Below are 20,981 nucleotides of genomic sequence, written 5' to 3'. Positions count from 1 at the left end.
AATACTCAGCCTTTTTGCAAGAGAATTACTAAACTTGTCACCTGATTTTCTATGGAGTTTATAGAAGTACTTCAGGGTGTATTGTTTTGTTTTAAAGCCAAACTGCTGCTTCCCATTTTTACTATAGTTTTTGGTAAGAAACTAAAAAGCAAAATTGTATTCCAACTCCATGGGGTAAAATCATGGCTTAGTCTGTCGTTCAAACAATCTGCTGTGGACAAGCTGAATTCTGCCTTTCTATTAAAGAGTAACATCTTCCAGCTAAGGAATAGCACGATAGGAAAGAGCAAATCAGCCCACCATCTTAAAATCTAAGCAAATTTATTTACAAGTAAATATAAAGTCTGAAACATAACCAATACTGCTTTAAGGGGAAGCAGCTGTTAGTTATAAAAGTCTGCTGCTAGCAAACTTAAATCAATGGTTTCATGTTGACATTCTGTTCCCTGTGTGTCATTCAGGTTTTTTCCCATTCAATAGGAATTCTTATTTAAGTTTATAATAAACTGAAATTCAGCTTTTAAAAGTATTTAAAATGGTTTACTAACTCTTCCCAATACTAAAAACCTGTGATACAGATTAGTATGCTAGTTTAAAAGGCAACTATTAGGAACTATAATTAAAATCATTTTAAACATTAATTTTCTTTAAGAAAAGTAAAAACCATACAACTATAAAGTTGTGCTATCCCTCTGAAATTGTGTTACCTGTTCAGTTCTTAGGACCAGAGGCAATGCTACATGCACTGTAAAATTTACAACGTGATATGAATAAATTAGGTCAGTATAACAAGGCAAGACGTAGTTTTTGGTTACACCCCTCATTCATGTTCTCCAAAAGGGTTTTCAAACTGTTGGGAACTGAACATAGTACCATAGGCCAATGCCCCATCAGTGCACCATATGCACAATGAGACAGGACAGCTTTACTGTATAGACAGAGTTATGGGTCTCTAGTATTTCACAACAGAAGCTGGGATCCTCCATCATGACAAATGTAGATGTCAAAATCTTGAACTGCTGCCACCCATGTTTAGTGAAATTAATATAACCCTTTTGAGCCGAGACCTGGTATTAATGAGCTTAAGGAGATGGCTGTTACACAGATAACAGGCCATTGACACAGAATCCCTAATTTCACCCCAGAGAGAAAATTTCAATTTGCAGTGAAGGATGCTGCTTGTACAGTATATATTTATAAACTAATTGTCAAAATTCATGTACAAAGTACTGCAATGACAGTGATTAAGACACACCTGAATGGGGGTGTGAAGTGTCCTTTTCACAGAAAGAAAAGAGGCTAGGTGCTGACTGCCCATTTTCCAATACTCTTATGACCATGCTGTCCTGGGGTTTGAGATGGATGGCCGAATACTGCCTTTGGGAGATGGCTTTGATCCAAACCACGACATCTAGCACAGGAAAGCACAACACACATTAACCTAGACTCTTTTAAATCATGGGAATTTAACAAGGGACAGCCACTTATAGGGATGATCATTATTTGGTTTAAAAAAAAAATACCAAGCATTTATACAATACAAGCAACAGAAAAATGCTGGGCTGCAAATATTTGCAACCCAAACACCTGAGAGCCAGTTTCAATTTGATTTAGTTTTCACTGCTTGTTGTTGTCTAAACAGCCCACATCCTTCCATCTTCATAAGTTTAACTGATAAGTTACAGTAGGATTAGTTAAAATTATTTCAACGGAATATTCCTTTAATGTTGTTATAGTTTAATTTGTAGTCACAGAACCCTGAGTAAAATCAATTGTAAAAAACTTGCCAATGGTCAGGGTGAAACAGCATCCCATATCCTCCCTGCACACTCAGAACTTGCTTACCAAATCTGTTGATTTAAGTGGGAAGAGACAGAACAATGGGCCTTAGGGTAATACTATGTAACACTTTACAAACAGCCATTAGTAAGATCTCCCTTGTGCACCTCTATGAATATTCTCATTTTACATAATGAGAAACAAAAGGAAGAGGTTATGCAGCTTCCATGGTCATAAAGCAAGCTGGCGGCAAAATCAAGAGTAGAACCTAAGAATTCTGACTCAGCTCTCTGCTCCGAACACTTCAGCACAGCCTCTGAATGGACCAGGGAAGTTCAACCCATAGCTTCCTACCCAATGCTGAGTCTACTAGCTCATTCTGCTGCCTTTAGTGCATGGGAACGTCCTGCACTTGCCTTTGATGTCTTATACATTATTGCAGTAATGCTATAGAGAAGAATTTATCATTGGGAACAACCATGTAATGCAAATTGCAGCTTGCTGGGCCCTTGGGTGTAGCAGCCAGTGATCAAAGCCCCTTGAGGGAAAAAGAGCAGAGACTAATATAAACAGTTTAAAGAATACAAAATCTGCGGGAAGGTGGTGGGTCACTTAAGTGAGATTCAGGCACAAAACAAGAAGCTGGCTGATGCTCTCCTGATAGAAAATAAATGACAATTGCCAGCAAGATGAGGAAATGGCAAACTACAAAACAGGTGTGTTCTAGTTTAATCAACATCTGTTTTATCTGCTGATAATACTTGTAAACAACTGGTCTGTGCTAATTGCATGAAAACAGCAACTGTCAGAGAAGCTAAAATTCGAGAAATATGTTGCTTTGTCCTGTTTGCCATCTTCCAAAACCTGAAAATCCCCACTGTTCTGGGACACCAAAGGGAGGACACAAATAAAAACAAATCCTACCTTGTATTCCAATGTTTCTTTCAGCATATTTTCTTCCTCTTGCGAAAAGTTAAGTAACACTGACACAGCTTTAATTAGGTGGAATGCCTGAAATAAAAACAGTATTTGTTAACACTTTGCAAACCTCCCAGACCTCTTGGTCCACTTTGAGATATGAGGTAGCACTGAGGAGCTGTGGTTCGGTGTGAAACCTCTATCCTATCCCATTCATAGGTGTGAACAATGTCAGCTATAGGAAATGACCTTTCATTAAATGATGGGGGTTATTCACTTCCTGTGCATTTGGCAGGTAGATTTTGTTGATTCATGAGTCTCTGGTGTGGTTTGCATAGTTTGAGGGAACTACTTAATTTATCTCGTTTATTTGAATGACGAATGCCCTTGGGTCCTAGGATAACTGTGAGTAGTTCCCAGGCTTAATCAGGCTGGTGTATAGGCAGAATGGAGATATAAAATACCATAACATATCTTTAATTCTGAGCATATGTTCAAACCCTGAGTGCTAGGATTTTAAATGGATGGGTCCTGCTAGGTCAGTAAGATACCAGGTGTTTCAAACACTAACAGTTAGACATACACCACTGTACAGTTGCAGATCTCTTCCTAGATCTTAATTATGTGGGAAATAGTGTTTATTCATAATCACAAACAAGTGTGGTGTGTGCAAGGAGGAGATGAAAGCTGTCAAACTTTGACATGGGAACAAGTCTTTACCTCGGATTCTCGGCAGGACATGAACTTTAGAACAACATGTTTAAGGTATTCAAAGTTGATTTCCCGTGAGTCATTTAAATCAGAATTGTTTGTGACAGTCAAGGCAGGATTAGGCACCTCACGTACATCAGGTATCTCGTTTTCAGGCCTTATTTTCTGGAAAGGAAAAACTGCCTTTTATAAAAGTATGAATTTAGTACTGGAGGAAGGTGCTGTCCTAACAGCATTGAGGACTGAAATCCCCTAGCTGCAGGAAAGGTAGAGCCAGGCAAGAACACTATAGCAAAAGCTACTCCTCGCCTTACCATAAAGAGCCCTTGTAGGGAGAAAAGGGTGGTGGTCTCCACCAGCATTCCCTGTAAGCTGAGTGCTTCGGTGGGCACCCAGGAGAGATTCAGGTCTCATCCAGCTGATTAGCAGAGCGCCCACAGCTGGCAGCATATTTCTTCTGGGGGTGCACATAAAATTTTATTTTACCCATGAACAGGGAAAAAAAAAAAAGAGAGGGAACACTGGCCTGCACATTAAATCCTGGGTCCCTTTACTCAGACTGACAGCACAGAAGCTGTCAGTGGTGTCTACATCACACAAGCCATCCCTAGAATTGGACATAAACAAAGGGCGTTGCCTCTTACTCGAGAGGGGAAGCATCTATATCCCTCATCTACTCCAGAGCCATCCAATCCCAACAAAAGGGGGTTAAAATCTTTGAAGGCGGGTATGTTACAAAATTTAATACAAGTAACTTGTCAACATCAGCTGGCTGGAAAGCCTAAAGACTTACCAGCTCTTTCTGCAGAGTCTTCTTGAGTTCTGCCATTCTCTGCTGTAACTGTTTTATCATCTGCGTACACAAAACCGGAGAAGGTGATACTGCAGCATGGAAGCTGTGTCTTCGGGCATGCTCAGGCCACAAGTTTCAAATGAAAAAAACCCCAACAAATTAAAAGCTTATGGAGCAGACACTGAACAAAAGTAGGCTGCTTGAGAACCCTTTCCTGCTCTGCTCTTCCAGCCCACTGTGCCGCAGGAATGGGATGGGGAGGATGATACTTTAACTCCTGGGTCAGATTAATGCGACACCATTCATGGAATCATAGAATACTAGAACTGGAAGGGACCTTGAGAGGTCATTGAGTCCAGTCCCCTGCCGTCATTGCAGGACCAACCACCATCTAGACCATCCCCGATAGATGTCTGCTAGCCTGCTCTTAAATACCTCCAGTGATGGAGATTCCACAACCTTCCTAGACAATTCATTCCTGTGTTTAACCACCCTGAGTTAGGAAGTTTTCCCTAATGTCCCATCGAAACCTCCCTTGCTGCAGTTTAAGCCCATTGCTTCTTGCCTATCCTCAGAGGCCAGAGAGACCAATTTTTCTTCCTCCTCCCTGTATTCCTCTTTGAGGTACTTGAAAACTGCTATCATGTCCCCTCTACATCTTCTATTTTCTAAACTAAACAAGCCCAGTTGTTTCAGTCTTCCCTCATAGCTCATGTTCTCTAGACCTTGTTGCTGTTCTCTGGACCTTCTCCAAATTTCTCCACATCTTGCTTGAAATGTGGTGCCCAGAATTGGACACAATACTGCAATTGAGGCCTAATCATTGCTGAGTAGAGTGGAAGAATGACTTATGTCTTATTCACAACACGCCTGTTAATTCATCCCAGAATCACGTTTGCTTTTTTAGCAACAGCATCACACTGTTGACTTGTATTTAGCTTGTGGTCCACTCTGATCCCCTAGATCCCTTTTGGCAGTACTCCATCCTAGATATCAGAGGGAGAAAATGAGAGGTTAAAAGAAAAAGGGAACAGGACTGGAAAGATACTCCATCAAATTCTAAAGCTCGTCTGAGACTGAAGCATGATTTTCTGTTGTTTAATATGGCTCCTTAAGATGTCAGAGAGCTAAGCTACAGCAGATAACTATGCAAGCACAAGGAGACATGGAGACATCTCCTAGGCTTGGAATTATCCCTTGACGCCAGTGTGTCAATCCCCACTGTGAAGAGCCATTTCTTAGTGCATGCTCTTAAATAGGGGCTATGGTAAGTAACTTGTTCCCCTGCATGGTCTGTGTTTCTGGCTCGGTATTCTAGACTGAGCTGTCTGTGGAAGGCTCTGTCTTTTCATTGTAATTTGTACAACCCCAAACAGATTGTCATCACTTAACAATGAGGCTTCTGAGAAGAAGTAGGTCTGAAGAAAGGAGGAGAGGAGCAGTGAACCATGGGGAGGGAAGCTGTTCCCAAGGTGGAAGGGCACAGGACATCATTTGGCAGCAGTACATTGTGCAGAAGGAAGACAGAATAGTATTATCTAGGGTCACATATTACATGGGAGTTTCATCATTTGTCAGGCTTGATGGCCTTGTCCGACACAAAGGCTACATCTACACTGCAGCCCTATTTTGAAATAAGGTATTCCGAAATAGCTTATTTCAAAATAACGCTGGTACACATGAAAATGCATTTTAAAATAGCTTGTCAGACATAGTGCCTATTTTGAAATAATGCCATTGGAGCCCATTATGGCTTATTTCAGAATAGCACTCTTTTGTGTCTTAACAGCACCTATTTTCAACATAGTTGTTTCAAAAAGACATTCCTCCTGCAATGAAGTTACTGATTTCAGAGTAACACACCCACTATTTTGATTTTATTTTGAAGTAGCATGTATGTAGCACAGGTGCTCACAAAGTTATTTCAAAATAACTGTAGTGCAGCCGTAGCCATAGCGGGCTCTGGCATCAGGAGTACAAGCCACGTGAGCTGAAGGGGGAAAAACGACATTTTCACTCCTTTGCAGTTACCTTGTTTTTCTCAGAAATCTGCTTCTCCAACTCTCTATTGTCTTTCTGAAGTTGAATGATGTCTGCAGTTGCCACCTCTCCGTTTTGTTCCACCTCACGGTCTTCTGGATCATGCAAGTGTTTGTTCAAGGCTCTTGCCGCTTCCAATGCCAAAACCTGCCCAAAAGTAAAGAGCAAAGCAAGTCTCTGAGACCACCACTTTGGTAGCCAGGTGCCACTGCCCAAAGGTAATTTTGAACAGTTAATTTGGGCAGGACAACCCTCATTTGTGAAACTACATGAGACACATTCTGATGGACACTCTAGCTCTATGAAATGCTGGTTTTCACTGGCCACTTAAGAACACAAGGGTATTGAGTTCTTCCAGGCCAAGTGCAGTGACAGATACAAACAGCTCTGGTGATGTTTCAGCAGCAGGCAGGTGGACAGGGTGACCAATTCAGAGTCGGTCACCTCCCATGAAAGGTTTTGTTTGCTTTCAGGCACACAAGTCTCTGCATGTTTTGGTTATTCCGACAAGACAGGAAGCTGCACTGCAGCGTCACTCACGTTTTTGTCGCTGGCCAGCAGGTGCTCCTGATGCTCCTGTATCTTCAAACTCAAAGCACTGATCTGCTTTCCTGCTGTTCCCGTCCTCTCTGCTGCTTGCCTCTTGCATGTATCTATGTCAGACTGCAACAGGTGCACTTGCAGCGTGAGTGCTGCACGATCTGGATCAGGACAGATGTGGTTAGTGCCAGGACTCAGAATTAAACAGCAGCTTCTTCCTTTGATTGGAGGGAGTTGCACTGAGGGCAAGGTGGATAGCTGCATGCCCAGTCCCCTCTCCTGTGATGCAGGAGGCAAATGCAGTGGCAACTGAGCATCAGTTCAAATTGCTCCAGAGCTTTAACCCCAAGGGATGCCTAATTCCTGTGTTATTTGAAGAGGTCAGTAACATTGCCTTACTCACTTTCTTCACTCCAGTCATGATCTTATAAACCTCTAACTTATTCCACCTCCTCCTCCCCGCAGGCAGCTCTTTACTGAGCCGTCCCAGTCTTTTTAATTTCTCCTCTTATGGAAGCTATTTGTAAAGTCAAATCATGTTGGAGGCTCTTCTCTGCACCTTCTCCAATCTAAAAAGCTAGGAGAGAACCACAGAGTCAAGCAACCCCTGATGTACTGAGACTTTAACAAGAGGAAGCAGTTTGGGTGGAGCAGACACCTTTGGTCTAACCTTGACTGAGTTGGTTTAGCTTCTCCTCTTTTTTTAGAAGCACATCAGTTTTTTCACTGATCAGTTGATCCTTTTCCTTTATCAGCAAGATCAGATCAGCAACCTTGAAGACGGACAAAAAAAAGTAAACAGGAGCAGTTAATATGTAGAACCAGTGTTGTCCCTATTATTTTCCATCCATTGATGGAATAAATTTTGTTAGTGCACCCAGCATGCATGGATGTGCACCACCAACACAAACAGGCTGTCTACCATAAGTGGCTGTGGGTGCTCAGCTTATCAGCTGAGTGGCACCTGACTCTTTCCTGGGTGGCCACCCAAGCCCTCAGCTTACAGGGAACACTGTGTTATAACCTATAAATGCTAAAATCTTTCCATGGCCTAACCAAGGGTTACACAGTATCACCCCTCAGCCAATGCTGGTCCCTCATAAGAGAGGATGGGTCTCAAAGCAGGACAGGAACTTCAGTGAAAAGGTGCTGCTGCTGCTCTGGGTCAACTTTACATAGGAATTGCAACTTCCGTCATGACCAGCAGATGGCAGCTATAAAATAATTACCAATTTAAAACCATGCAGGACTGCAGCTAAAAGTGATCTGCAGTGGGTGGACCAAGGAAGCAGGATGAACTCTGATCAGCACCACAGTATGTTTATAGTGATTTATGAGAACACGGGTCAGCTTACTGGGGTGACTACTCAGCCCTAGGAGAATCACAGAATACTAGAACTGAAAGGAACCTTGACAAGTCATGACAGAATCAAGCACCATCCAGAACATCCCTGAGAGGTGATTGTTTAACTTGCTCTTAAAAATCCCCAGTGATGGAGATTCCACAACCCCTCTAGGCAATTTATTCCAGTGCATAACCAGCCTGACAGGATGTTTTTCCAAATGTCCAACTTAGATCTTCCTTGCTGCAATTTAAATCCGATTCAGATGTTTAGACCACACAGAATGTAAGTTAGGGATCTGGCACTACAAATTAGTTCATACAGCTAATTGGTACAATGCCTAACCATAATAAACACAAACTAATGGCTATAATTTATCAAAATCACATTAGGACAGCTTTTTTAGATGACAGAATGGGGCTCACTTTGGACTATAGCAAACCATGTCTTCTTTAGAGACAATCCTGATCAGCAAAGGGTTTAAAAGTAGCCGTCCTTCTACAAAAAACCTTCCCAACTCCATTACAAGGGGAAACAACTGACTTGTAGCACATTTGCAAATCCAGTACTATACAATTAGGCCTCAATAAGGAACTTAATTGGTTAACATTCTGCAAAGGCAACCTCCTCTTGATGGACACTCACATCTCCCCATCAGCTACACTGAGTAGCCACAATCCTCGTAGTGGATCGCCCTCATTTACGATGGATAGGAACTTCTTTGCAGTAATTTTCTCACATATCTTCCTACCTTTGTATTTCCACTCCAGTCCATTTGATGAAGTGGCTTTTACCAACAAAACCTTATGTAGTCTCTAAGGTGCCACAGGACTCCTCATTGTTTTGAAAGATACAGACTAACACAGCTATCCCTGAGACTTTTCAAGTCTTATTTGTTATAGGAGAGAACAGCTACGTAAGTGCAATATATGCTGCTGGTTTGCAATCTTTAAGTGGCAGAGACTCACCACCCAGGAAAAGAAAAACGTGATGCTCTCTGTATATACACTTTTACAAACCAATATGTCAGCACATAACCCCATTTAAAATCGTAGCAGCTTGCATCCCAGGGCATAGAAACGTAAAAAGCAGCAGAAAGCATCACTCCCATCCAGAACCTAGGCACCCTATGAGATTCATCCAAGAGTACGATCTGCAACTCACTTCTAAGAGCAAAGAAACCTCAAGTGGTAGTTCTGAAGGCTGGATTCAGCAAGACTTGTACTATTTCTTGGCCAACAACCTACACAGTCCCCAGCAACAAGTAAGCATAGGCCTACATTGTCCAGTAACACGTGTCTAGACAAAATAACGAACTTCCCAGTGGGTCCTTGAATACCAAGTTGTCAGCACACAGCAAACATTTCTGGCATTAAGTTGGGATCCCTTTCTAACACCACAAACTGTGATCCTGGAGAAAAGAAAAAGGGGAAGACATCTTCTGATACTTATGGAAAATTGCCAAGAGGATGGAAAAGCTTAGTGCTGGGCTCACAGCTAGCTTGTAAACCATGCGCTCCTAAGCGCTGGCACCAAGTCGATTGTTTATTATACCGGCTGTACTTCTCTCGTCCAACACCCTCAGGACCAGAGTGGTCCCGAATAAGGGAATTTGCCGGACCAAGGCGGTCAGGGCTCCAGTTGCCTGGGCTGAGGGAAAATGGGAGGGCTGCCAGCCTGCTGGCCAAGCTCCCCAACCCCAGGCTGCCTGGGGAGCTCCACTCTGGCTCCCTGCCACAGGGCTGCCAGCCAGGGCTCCCCGACCAGGCACCCCACTGCAGGGCTGCTGGGCTCCCTCAGGGCTGCCAGGGCCTATACCTCAGCTGAGGCTCCCTTGTTGGCTCCACAGTGGCAGGGCTTCAGGGCTCCCCCACCCTGCTGAGCTCTCCACTGCTGCAGGACTGAGAGAAGTATCCACGTCTCATCTGAGTTCCCTCCCCAGCTCCCTGTTGCAATGCTGTAGGGCACCCCGAGCCCGAGCTCCCAGCCCTAGATGGGCTCCCTGCTACAGGGCTTTGGGTGGTGCTCTGCAACCCAAGCTGGGTTTGCCAACCTGGTTCCCTACCCCGGGGTTCCCCAGAGCAGGCTGCAACGGAGCCCTGCTGGCAGTCGCGCAGCTGGAGCTCTCTTCTCCAAGTGATCTGTGGTTCAGCAACATCTGTGGTGCTACTGGCTGAGAGAGTTTCAACCTGTATCTCCCTGCTGCATCCTGCCTTATTCTCTGATCCGTCAAACAAACATGCTCTTCCCTAACTTTGAGCACATGCACAGTTCTGTTGACCTCAGTAGAACATCTCACCTGGGTAACGTTACAACCCTGCGTATGTGTTAACAGAAAGCCTTTGACTGGAAAATCTGGGGGCAGAGACTCATCCTGAATGTTTGGGAACTAATCGTATGTGAAGGAGAGCAATAGACTTACCTGCTGCTGTAATTCCTCCCTTTGCTTTTGTGCTTCTTCCAGTGCTTTGGCAATTTCAACACTGACTGTTTCTCTGCTGATTAATTCCTTCTGCAAGCCAGTGATAAATCAATAATTACTTATGAGCAGAAAATGGAACATGAAACTTTCACAGGAACAAAACTAAAAGCCAGTGGTTCTCAGCTCTAAGATCCTAATCCATTAACAAATGCAATTTATAGTTTACTTCAACAGCAGCTTTGGCTGGAGCTCCAGGCCCCTCTGAAAGGCCAGGACCCCAGGCAACTGCTGCCTCCCTTGTCCTCCCAGCAGGCCTGGCACTTGCATTTTCCACTCCGCCCCTCATTTAAAAGATACTAACAAGGACAACTCCCTCCAGGGGGCCAGTTCTTAAATGCTACAGCACACACCAACAGCCAATACTTACAATGTTGAGCGCTTCCTATGAGATTATAATCTTACAGAAGAAAAGGTCTAGGTTTTAAATAACTGAACAGTGTTTTATTTAGTAGTCAACTAATTTACATAGCAGTAGCTGTTAAAGGAATGAAATGGTGCATTGCTAATGCTATTCTATGCTTTCATTAATGCTTTTCTTCCCCAGAGATTTCAAAACTATTCAGGTTTGACAATGTCCCTTGAAGTACTAAAATGTACTCCTCCTGCCAGTATTAGCACAACCTAAGCATTTTGTGTCCAGAAAGTACAGGCTGAAACTCTGTCATTTGGCAGGAGCACAAATATTGCTAGACCAGAGAGCGCCTGGAGAGAGAACCCCACTTGTGTGGCTACATGGAGCCTTGCTTGTGGCAGGCAGCCCCAGGGTGAGAAGCTAGGTCGGGGAGTCCCACTGCAGGGAGCCCAGCCAGGATTGGAAGCCCTAACAGGAGCCCCACAGCAGGGAGTTGGCCGAGGAGCCCAGCTGGGGCGTGGATGCCTCTGGCAGCCCTGCAGCAGTGGAGAGCCCAGCAGTACAGGAGAACCCTGCAGCCCTGCCGCTAGATTACCACCTGGGGCACGGAGCCCGCTGGCAGTCTTGTGGCAGCAGGGAACCCAGCAGCAGCAGAGGATTCTGGCAGCCCCACGATGGGGTGCATGGTCAAGGCACAAAGCGCCCACTGGCAGTCCCATGGCTGGTAGTCCTTTGGGGAGCCCTGGCCAGCAGCCTGTGGGAGGGAATCAGAGTGGAGCCCCCAGGGCAGCCTGGGTCGGGGAGCAGATGGTAGCCAGGAGGGAAGCCCTGCTAGCAGGCTGGCAGCCACTCCGCCCCCACACAGGACAGCCATCCCTTTGTCAGGACCACTCAGGTCCTGTGGGTGCCAGACAAAGGAGGTACAACCTGTACCAGCCACTTGCAATGAATCTTGATTGGTCTGTATTCCGTATATGTATTTTAATTCCAAAGAGGAAGCTGTGTGGCAGCAAGACAATAACTATGATTTGAACCTTGTGCAGCTTTTAGTACATACAAGAGGCAATAATTTGCCCAGATCTGTTTCTCAAACTTAGTTCTTTATGTGCAGTCACCACACACAGGCACACACCTTTAGCCTTTCCAGTTCAAACTCCTGTTTCTTTAAAGAGCTTTCAAATTCTTTTCTGCTTTCAATGAGATCTTCATTTTCCTGTTTCAATTGGCTCTGTAAAATGGAAATACCCTGAGTGCCAAGAGCTGGTGTTTTAACATTTACAGTATAAGTTAAACATCCACAACCACCCCTCCGGCCAAAGTGATGTTGATTTATGCTCATTCAATGCCTTTGAACACTGTTGCCCAGAGAAAACATCTTCACCCTCAACTTTTTCAAACTGGCATGGTCTGAAGAGCTTTGCACGTGCGGTTACATATGTCTTTAGTATTTTCAGATAACATGCAGAAGGGTTATAGGTGATGCCAAAGGCATTGTATGGGGATTCCACATCCTTCCACGGAACAGTTCCTATACTTACTATCTTGTGTTGGGAAGTTGTTTTATCAAATTCCCGAGCTGTTTCAAGGGCAGCTATTTGAGCCTCCAGCCTGCTGATTCGTTCTGCACACTGATGCTTTACAGTTGAGATATGCTGTTGTAATTTGTTGCTCTCAACCTCTAGATCTGTTTGCTTCAGGAAAAAAAACAAACAAACATTACAGTAAGTTAAAACTAGATGAACACTGTGGTTACTGGAGGGCAGAGGACAGGGAGCTGGTGGGTATAACTTCACACTGCTCACGCCCAAGGAATGACAAAGCTATCTGGTGTCTCCCTGCCCATACAAGTACATCTGCTCATATAACAGCCATTGTCAGTGTACTGGCAGGAAGAATTCTGACAAGTGCAGCCTTAAAAATTAAACACAACTGGTTACGACTGGAAATGGTGGCCACTGCGTTAGCATGAGTAGCCCGAGTGTCCTCACCAGGTTTTGGATCTGTAGCTCTCTTGCACTGATCTCTGCTCTGCTCCTCTCTAGTGCCCCCTTGGCAAGTTGTAGCGCTTGTTCAAGTTCTTTCCGCTAAAACAGAAAAGTAAGTTACTCCTTTGTCCATAAAGGTCTCTATTGCTGGTGAGCAGCGCACAACCTGCTAAAATGGAGTAGGGAAGGGGCTAGCGGAGGAGGCTCAACAGAAACCCTTAGAGTGCAACTTTCAGGAGAGAGCCTACCTGGCACATGTTACTTTCTGTAAAACTCTTCAGGAACTCCTCTCTCTCGCAGAGCGATGCCTGTGCTGCGGCTACTTGGCTGTTTAGTTTAGTGACCTAGAAATGGAAACTGAAATGTAAAATCAACTTTGATAAGAGAGAAAGTCACGTGATGGCCCCTGCCTCCTGTGTCCTCCAGCAGCTGGCTGTGACACGAGAAGTGCTCCTGCCTCCATTCGTCCCTTATTCAGCCATGCAAAGGAATGGTGTCTGCAGGAAAAATTGCAATGTAAGATGCCATGTCCACAGGTTCCCTCTAATAACAACAGTTCCTCTGAAGCCACTGCTCCACAATAAAACTAGGTTTCAGTACAAAAGCTCTGCAATCCCAGGGAAAGGTCACTGGCTCGCAGGTCACACCCCCATTAACCACTCTGCCATCCCCATTCCAGACCCCCACTCAGCAACTCTTTCAAGACACTTTTCTCCCATAGGCAGCCCCACATGGGTGAGTCCCCTGCTTAGGGCAATCTCCCCACAGGATCAAGCCCTTCTGAGGTACTTTCTACAGCACTCCCCTACCTCCTCCCAGCTTACTTGTCTGAGCCCCACCCCTGGCTCTTGGGACCTCCCTCCAGAATTAAACCCTTGCTTCTGGGCCAGGCTTACATTGACCACTGGTTCTTTCCCTCTTCCTAGGGAACACTGCACAAGTCGTCTTGAACCTTGGCAAGCTACCAGACCTTCATCTGCTTGCCCCATCACCGACAGCTCACTGCTGAAGTTCTCCTTCTGGTACCCTACCATTCTTTCCTTCAGTCATCTCCGCTGCCCTCTCCTCTGCAGAACGGAGGCTCTTGGCCCCTTCCCATCTTCCTTCAGGGACTAGACAGATCTAGGGCAGTAGTTCTTAGTCAGCAGTCCGGGGTCCCTTGGGGGAGCCACAAGCATGTTTTGCGGGTGTGTGGTGCATGGGGACAACACCAAGAAGGGCCAGCATTAGATTCACTAGGGCCCAGGGTAGCCCTGAACCCCACCAGCCAGGGCCGAAGCTGAAGCAGGAGCCATGCGGTTTCTTGAGGGGCTGAGGCTCTGGGCAACTGCCTGGCTTGCCACCCCTGAAGCCACCCCTGGCTTTTATCTCCAGAAGAGGAAAGTTATTGTGACACAGGTGGGTCGGGGAGTTTTTATAGCACATGGAGGAGGCCTGAGAAAGAAAAAGGCTGAGAACTCCTGACGTAGGGCACATGTGCCCTCTTTCAAGCTGAGCTGGGGATCACGTGGTCAGTCACAGGTGCACTGGCCTCTTCCCTCTAAGAGATCAGTGTAAGCCTGGGACAGAAGAGTTAGTATGAAGTCAGGGCTTCAGATAACACGTACATCCTCATTTCCTAAACAGGATATGGTCTTTTCAAAGCTCAAGGTTACATTCAGTCTCAAACCTTCATGGGGGTGGTGGTGAAAGCATGGCAGTTTGTGGGGTTTTGCTTTGTTTTACAAAAATCTTTTTATGCTAAAACACACAATCCATCCAGCTGGCCAAACCTGCCAACCCCACTGAGTCAACTGGTGGTGAAAGAGGAGGAAATACCTGGGTTTCCAGTAGGTTCACAGTCTCAGCATGATTAGTTCTAGCTGTCAATAGTTGCTCTCTAGTGTCATCCAATTTCTGCTCCAGAACAGTTTTCTGAAGATTAACAAACCATCACAGATCATACAGGGGACTCAGAAATTTAGTCGCTAAAATTGCTTTTATGGTGAATACTTGCTGGGCAGAATCCTCACCTGCAGTTGCTAGGACTTGTGACACACCTTTGCCCCTACAATGCTCCAACAGAAATAGCTCCTCTTCAGAGCCACCCTACTTGGACATTACATAACATATGCAGAGGGTAAAATATTTACTAGCCGTAGCATTTACTCCCAAAGAGAACATTTTGCTGCTTCTACAACTAGCTTTGAACTAGACAAATTAATTTGAGCCAGGTTCACCCCCTAGTTGTCCCAGGCTAAAGTGCTGTGCACTGCAGGTGAGCACTACCAGGGAAAAAGAGGTATCCCCGTGTGCAGACCTAACCTGGGGAACCTGCCTCTGTTCAGAAACAATATGGTACAGGAGTGCTGCAGAACAAGGTCAGCAGGTAACTGGAGATGTTGGCTGCGCTGAGTTCCCATATGTGCTCTCTCAAATTGTAGTAGCTTCTTGTCAGTGCATGGATCTTAGCATGGTGGACACAGTGGATGGTTTAAATTTTGCTTAGGGGTGCCCAGAGTTCTTTCCCCTCTGTGCTTTAACAAGCCCTCTGAGCAACCAGAACACAGAAGAAGAGTAACCAAAGCATTAACATTAATGCGTATTACTGATATTGTGGCTTTCACCCTCTGTGTGCCACTCACTAAAGCCACCTTGAATGCACTCGAGCAGGTCTAAGATTTTACTGAGTGGGAGTGGAGTGAAAAGATGCCCATGCAGAATATTAGATACTCCTCCCATTACCTGATAGATACAGTAATAGCCAGACACTTCAAGGGATTTAAGGCAGTCTGTAAAAATGTTACCTCCTTGAGTAGTTCCTGTACATGTTCATCCCCTGAAAAATTCCCTTCAAGTCTCTTTTCCAGTGAAGACACTTTTTCTTGAAGATGTTCAATGAGTTTATTTTTCTCATCAGCTTCAACAGTCATCTGCTGGAACAAAAAGGCAGTATCATCTTTGTAGCCAAGCTCCTAATGCACCCCACAAACATGCATCAGAAAGACACTCTTTAACAATAGCCATTCTGTGTTATCTGTGGGTCTGCCTACACTGGAAAAAAAAAATACCTATGAGAGTGTCCCAGAAGCCAGATCAACCAGGTCAAGCCCATAGAGCTCATAATACAGAGCCACAAATAGTAATGCAAACATTCGGGCTCCAAACCCTGGTGAGAGGGTTGGCCTGAGCCCCATAACATGAACCCAAGTCAGCTGACACCAACTCTAATGCTTATTTATGTATTTATTGATTGAGTGCAGTGCGGAAGGACCCATCGAACATTAAATACATACAAACTCAACATGAAGCTAGATCACTAGCTAGATTATTCCCCTTCTCAGGGTTGTGGCTGCCTTTTCTGATGATCAACTGAATCCACCTTTCCATTCAATACTGGCCTATATAATTTGCATTTATTAGGCCCATATGAAACTTTTCACCCCAAATAAACAATAAAATAAAGGAATGTACATGAATATCTTGAGTTGGGAGTTCTGTAGGAAGTGTTCGAAAGAGAAATGTAATCTGGACGAGAAAGTCATTTGAACTCTTGTGATTTTACCAATCCATGTTATTTGCTTGGTCCATTCAGTTCTTCCAACCCACCTCAAAAAAATTATGTAGTATGGACCCACAGTTAACTTACTGAACTGTGTGCCCAACAGAAGTTAGATTTTTCTAGTGATGGTTTCTGGGTGTCTGATATTAACACTTTGGATGTGGTATGATTAATGCCAGAGTCTTCTGTGATACCCAAGTTCATTACCTGATTTTTTTTTTCCTCCATGCCTCCCCAATTTCCTAGCATTTTCTCCATTATCCAAGATTCCTGAATTTATTCACAAGATTGCCAGAGTAGGTATCACAGCTGGCAGTTCTCACACATTTATCCCACTTTCCAAGTGTTCACAGCTTTCCTGGTTTTAGCCCTAAGTAGGGCTGAAACTAGCTATGAAGGATACTTACAAAAATTGAGTCTTGCTCCAAAATTATATTTGCTAACTTGGGTGTTTTTATCTGCCAGTAGCAAATCACATGCCTGGGGTCATAATTCAAATGAGGAAGTTACTTAAAAACCTTGTCTGAAACAATTCAATAGCCATGTTGTGCTACACACATGCCTTTCAGACTGATCAAATACAAACAACAATCATTATGAGATGAGCCTGAGGACACCAAAACCTTAACCAACTGCTGAGTGCCCTCAGATCACACACACACAAACATAACCATTATACAGGGTCAGACCAAAGGTCCACACACTTTCACAGATACAGGTTGAACCTTTCTAATCCGGAACTCTCTCATCTGGCAAACTCCATAATCTGGCATGATTTTGGTTAGCCAGATGACCACTTATCACAAGTGTGGCCAAGTTTCCCATGGTCCCTTAAAGTTTGTTTACAGCCACCAGTCCTGGCTTTCAGTGGTTGGTAATGGGAGAGAAAATATTGACCTCCAGTCATTCGGCAAATTCTCTCATCTGGCACCAGTCAGGGTCCAAGGGTGCTGGACAAGAAAGGTTCAGCTTGTAGTACAGTTATCTTATATTTTTCATATTCCAGATTGAGAGACTCATGCTCCATCTGTGAAGCCCCCCTCCAGTTTCTTCTCACAACTAGAAGCAGCAACTTGAGCCCAAGACATGCAGGAAAATGTTTTTTTGATTCCAAACTCAGTTTTTACAAAGCAAATGCAAACTGGAATATTTCACTAATAGTCCAGTTAGAACTGCCACATGACCAGCAATATGCCCACAGAAAGGAAAGTTATCCTTTCTCAACTCACGTTCTGCAGGTCTGCTGAAAGACGCTGAATGAAGGTTTGTAGCTCTTGTCCCCTTTGTTCCAGGGCAGTGATCTTATTTTCAGTGTTCACCTCAGCTGTCACTAGTTCATCCCTTCACAGAAAGAAAAACAGTAACATGATGCGCCAGCAAGCAAAATGCATCTGCCAAGGGCAAGAGGATAAACTAAGAAACCTATTTTTTTTTTCTAATCTTAAGGAGAGCTGTTCTGGCTTGGTACTAGCCTTTCATGGATACCTATTTAGGTATTGCATACTTCAGCACTTGTAACCAGGCAGAAAAATGGTAGTGTCTGAGCACAAAGAACTCTGCTAAGTGGCCCAGGTTGCACATAAACAAAATAAAATTCTATCTTAACTGTGAAAATGTAATTTTCATAAATAAATATGCATTCCTCATCACATACTAGCATTCAAGTGCTGAGCAAGCAGCGGGACCACTGCACGTGCCAGCACATCAAGAGGAACCAGAGAGAAATGGGAAATAAATCTGACTATTTAGATATTGCAGACAGACTCTCCTACCCCACCACATACGCACCTCTCTGCTACCAGTTCTGAATGCTGTTGCCGCAACTCCTGCAGTTCCCTGCTCAGAAGTGATGACAAGTGACTTGTGGCCTGCAGCTCTTCTTTAGTGTGGGTCAGCTCTTGACTGCATGCTTCTAACGCCTGTTCTGCTCTGCTTAGAGACTCTTCCTTTTTCAAAAGCTGAACATTAGAACATTATCTTTGACAGACAGGAACTGATACAATTAATACAGGCTTCTGCATGAGGTGCCTCGGTGTCTTTATCAAAGTTAAGTGAAATTAGGTAACATTTTACACAGAGAAAGCTGAAATTCACTGTCAAATGGGAGCTTACAAGATGCTGCATGCAGCTGCATACTGAAAAGCAGGGGTAGGGAGCCCTTTTGGGGTCAGGGGTCACCAACTCTCAGAAAATCACTTGGTGGCCACAGACAAATGAAAAATGAAAGAAAAACTAACACAAACTCTTTCACTAACCTGACCTTAAAGTGAGGAGGAATAACCCTCATGGATGTGGCCCCTACCGAGGATCAGGGGAAAAGACGACACTCCCCTCATTCTCCAGCCCCACAAGATGCAGGGAGCAGGGGCTCGGGGTTTACTCCCAGGGCTGGATTAACTCCTCTGGGCAACCAGGGCTAGTAGGTTTATGGGGCCAAAATGAGAGGTTCAGTGTACAGGAAGGTGCTGGGAGCAAACAGACTGGGGGTGGGGGTGGGGTGCAAGAGCAGGCTGGGGGTGCAGGGTCTAAGTGGGAGGGGTCAGGGGATTGGAGTGCCTACCTAGCACAGCTCCTGGGGTAGATAGATGTCTTGGTACAGCTCCTGCATACAGCCAGCTGATTCCCAGCCAATGGGAGTGACAGGGCGCAGTGCCTGCAGGGAGCACTTCACTGCAGAGTACAGCCACTTCCCCCGCTCTGCCAGCCAGACCCTGTGGGCTGGCTCCAGCCCAGGATTGCTTCGATGGGGCCAGGGCATGGGGACAAGTTTAAGGAGGAGCTCTGCAAATCCTGGGGATCCGGCACATGGGCCGTATGTTCCCCACCCCTGCTATAAGAAGACTCCAACCTTCAGGGAATTCACATATACAGTAGCACTTCAGAGTTACAAACTGATCAGCCAACCATGCTGCCCAAAATACGCAATCGGGCAGCATCAGAGACGGACCAAAACAAGATACAATCCAGTGTTACAGAAACTACTAAAAATAAAGGGAAGTTTAAGGGATACGATACTGAGTTTCATTTAAATTCAGCATTTTTCTGCTACATTGTAACATTTCAAAGCTGTATTCAGTCGCGTTCTCTTGTAAACTTCAGAAAGAATATTTTTTTCAGTTACAAACAGCCTCCAATCTCACCATGTTCACTGACATTGCATTGCACATATAGTCTGAAGTGTAAGTAGCCTTTAAAAAAATTAATGTCAAATCAATAAATAGCATATCTTCAACTACCAAAGAGAAAAAAAGCTCTACCAAAAAAATCTCACCATGTGTTTGACTTTGGCCAGTTCCTGCTGTTGAAAGCCCTCCAGCTCATCAATTTCATCTCTCTTTTGGAAAAGATTCAAACTCTGCTCCCTCATTTCTTGTAGCTGAGTTGCAAGCATCTGTTTTTCCTATTAAACAACCACCAAAATTAAACAAGGAATCCAAAATATCTGTTACCCAATTTCAGGTCAGCAATGCACTAAATCTTGTTCTATGTTTACTTCTGCACATCACTATGCACTCTTAGGGGTGTTATAACAGATTTCTTCAAGTATGACGTCTTGAGTAAGCAACGCAACGTGCATTTCTGAACTTTGGAAACTTTCAGCTGTGAACATGACAAAAATGAAGAGGCAGCCATGCTAGTTCTTTACATCCCCCCATTCAAGCATGCAGTTGTAGACATTTAATACTGAAACACTGGACAGCAATCGTAAACACCCGTTTAACTCTTTTATGGTAAGAGATGCCTGAGTAGAGACTCAGCTGGACAGCTAGAGCAAAATCATTTATAAAATATTACTGACATGGACTAATTTCTGCGCTTATGCCTGGTTTTGGATAACAGCTTTACAATACAGCCAGAGCATTCCTAATTACAGCTCTTCTGGCAACACTGCTCTCTACTTTTTATAATGAAGATGATCTCTGGAAGTGAAGTGCTTCACTTCACATGCCCAATGGGAAGGTGACCTAAGCGGGTTACACTTACTTCATTTCAGGTATCTCTGGCTGTGAGCTAACAGGGTTTTTCCATCCAGATGTAAATTCCCATATGCAAATAAAGCTCTGGCCCATAGTTATAACAATGATCTCCAGCTATTTCGGTGACAAGGCTAGAAAGACTCTTAAATCTTACCAAGTCAACGCTACACTGAAAAATAAGCAAAACCGTAATAAAACTACTCCCACAGCATTCTGTTCAGCAGTTGCCATAGCAAATGTATGTAATATTCCTGGCGGGAAATGAGCAACAACAGCAGACATCCAAGTTTAAAGGTCATCTGCAGCAGCACACAAAGAAGACACACTTGCAAGTGCTTTACATAGTCCATATTAGTAAGGGTTTAATTTACACAATGCCAACAGGGCACTAAATGGTTCACAGACGGGCATGGAGAGATGGTCACTGCCCCAACCGGTTTACAGCTGGACAATATAATGTTGCTTAAAAAATATCAGTTTGTATCAATGTAACACTGCGTCCACATATTTTATATGTGCT

At 44.3% G+C, this 20,981-nt stretch overlaps 1 protein-coding gene across 11 annotated transcripts in view; it reads right to left on the bottom strand.

Moving 5' to 3' along the window:
* The window catches only part of GOLGA1 (golgin A1), a 29,938-nt gene that overhangs the window by 761 nt on the left and 8,196 nt on the right, over positions 1-20,981 (bottom strand). For 4 of the 11 annotated variants that reach the window (XM_075015224.1, XM_075015227.1, XM_075015225.1 and 1 more), the window contains 17 exons: positions 19,756-19,884; positions 18,273-18,442; positions 17,714-17,825; positions 15,730-15,858; positions 14,762-14,857; positions 13,192-13,287; positions 12,947-13,042; positions 12,497-12,649; positions 12,091-12,186; positions 10,547-10,636; positions 7,452-7,554; positions 6,782-6,942; positions 6,233-6,388; positions 4,202-4,261; positions 3,418-3,573; positions 2,704-2,790; positions 851-1,411 (listed from right to left, as the gene is read on the bottom strand). In XM_075015224.1, coding sequence (XP_074871325.1) covers positions 1,331-1,411; positions 2,704-2,790; positions 3,418-3,573; positions 4,202-4,261; positions 6,233-6,388; positions 6,782-6,942; positions 7,452-7,554; positions 10,547-10,636; positions 12,091-12,186; positions 12,497-12,649; positions 12,947-13,042; positions 13,192-13,287; positions 14,762-14,857; positions 15,730-15,858; positions 17,714-17,825; positions 18,273-18,442; positions 19,756-19,884 — 1,971 coding nt within the window. In that variant the 3' untranslated portion in view covers positions 851-1,330. Of the gene's footprint in view, positions 1-850; positions 1,412-1,787; positions 1,851-2,703; positions 2,791-3,417; positions 3,588-3,683; positions 3,866-4,201; positions 4,262-6,232; positions 6,389-6,781; positions 6,943-7,451; positions 7,555-10,546; positions 10,637-12,090; positions 12,187-12,496; positions 12,650-12,946; positions 13,043-13,191; positions 13,288-14,761; positions 14,858-15,729; positions 15,859-17,713; positions 17,826-18,272; positions 18,443-19,755; positions 19,885-20,981 lie in introns of those variants that run through there. The other 7 variants (XR_012648323.1, XR_012648322.1, XM_075015228.1 and 4 more) reach the window with 7 other exon arrangements.

This window comes from Carettochelys insculpta, chromosome 21 (genome assembly GCF_033958435.1).
Source record: "Carettochelys insculpta isolate YL-2023 chromosome 21, ASM3395843v1, whole genome shotgun sequence".
Lineage (NCBI taxonomy): Eukaryota > Metazoa > Chordata > Testudines > Carettochelyidae > Carettochelys > Carettochelys insculpta.
The sequence above is the reverse complement of the archived record's forward strand: the minus strand, read 5'-3'. Positions and strand labels throughout refer to the sequence as shown.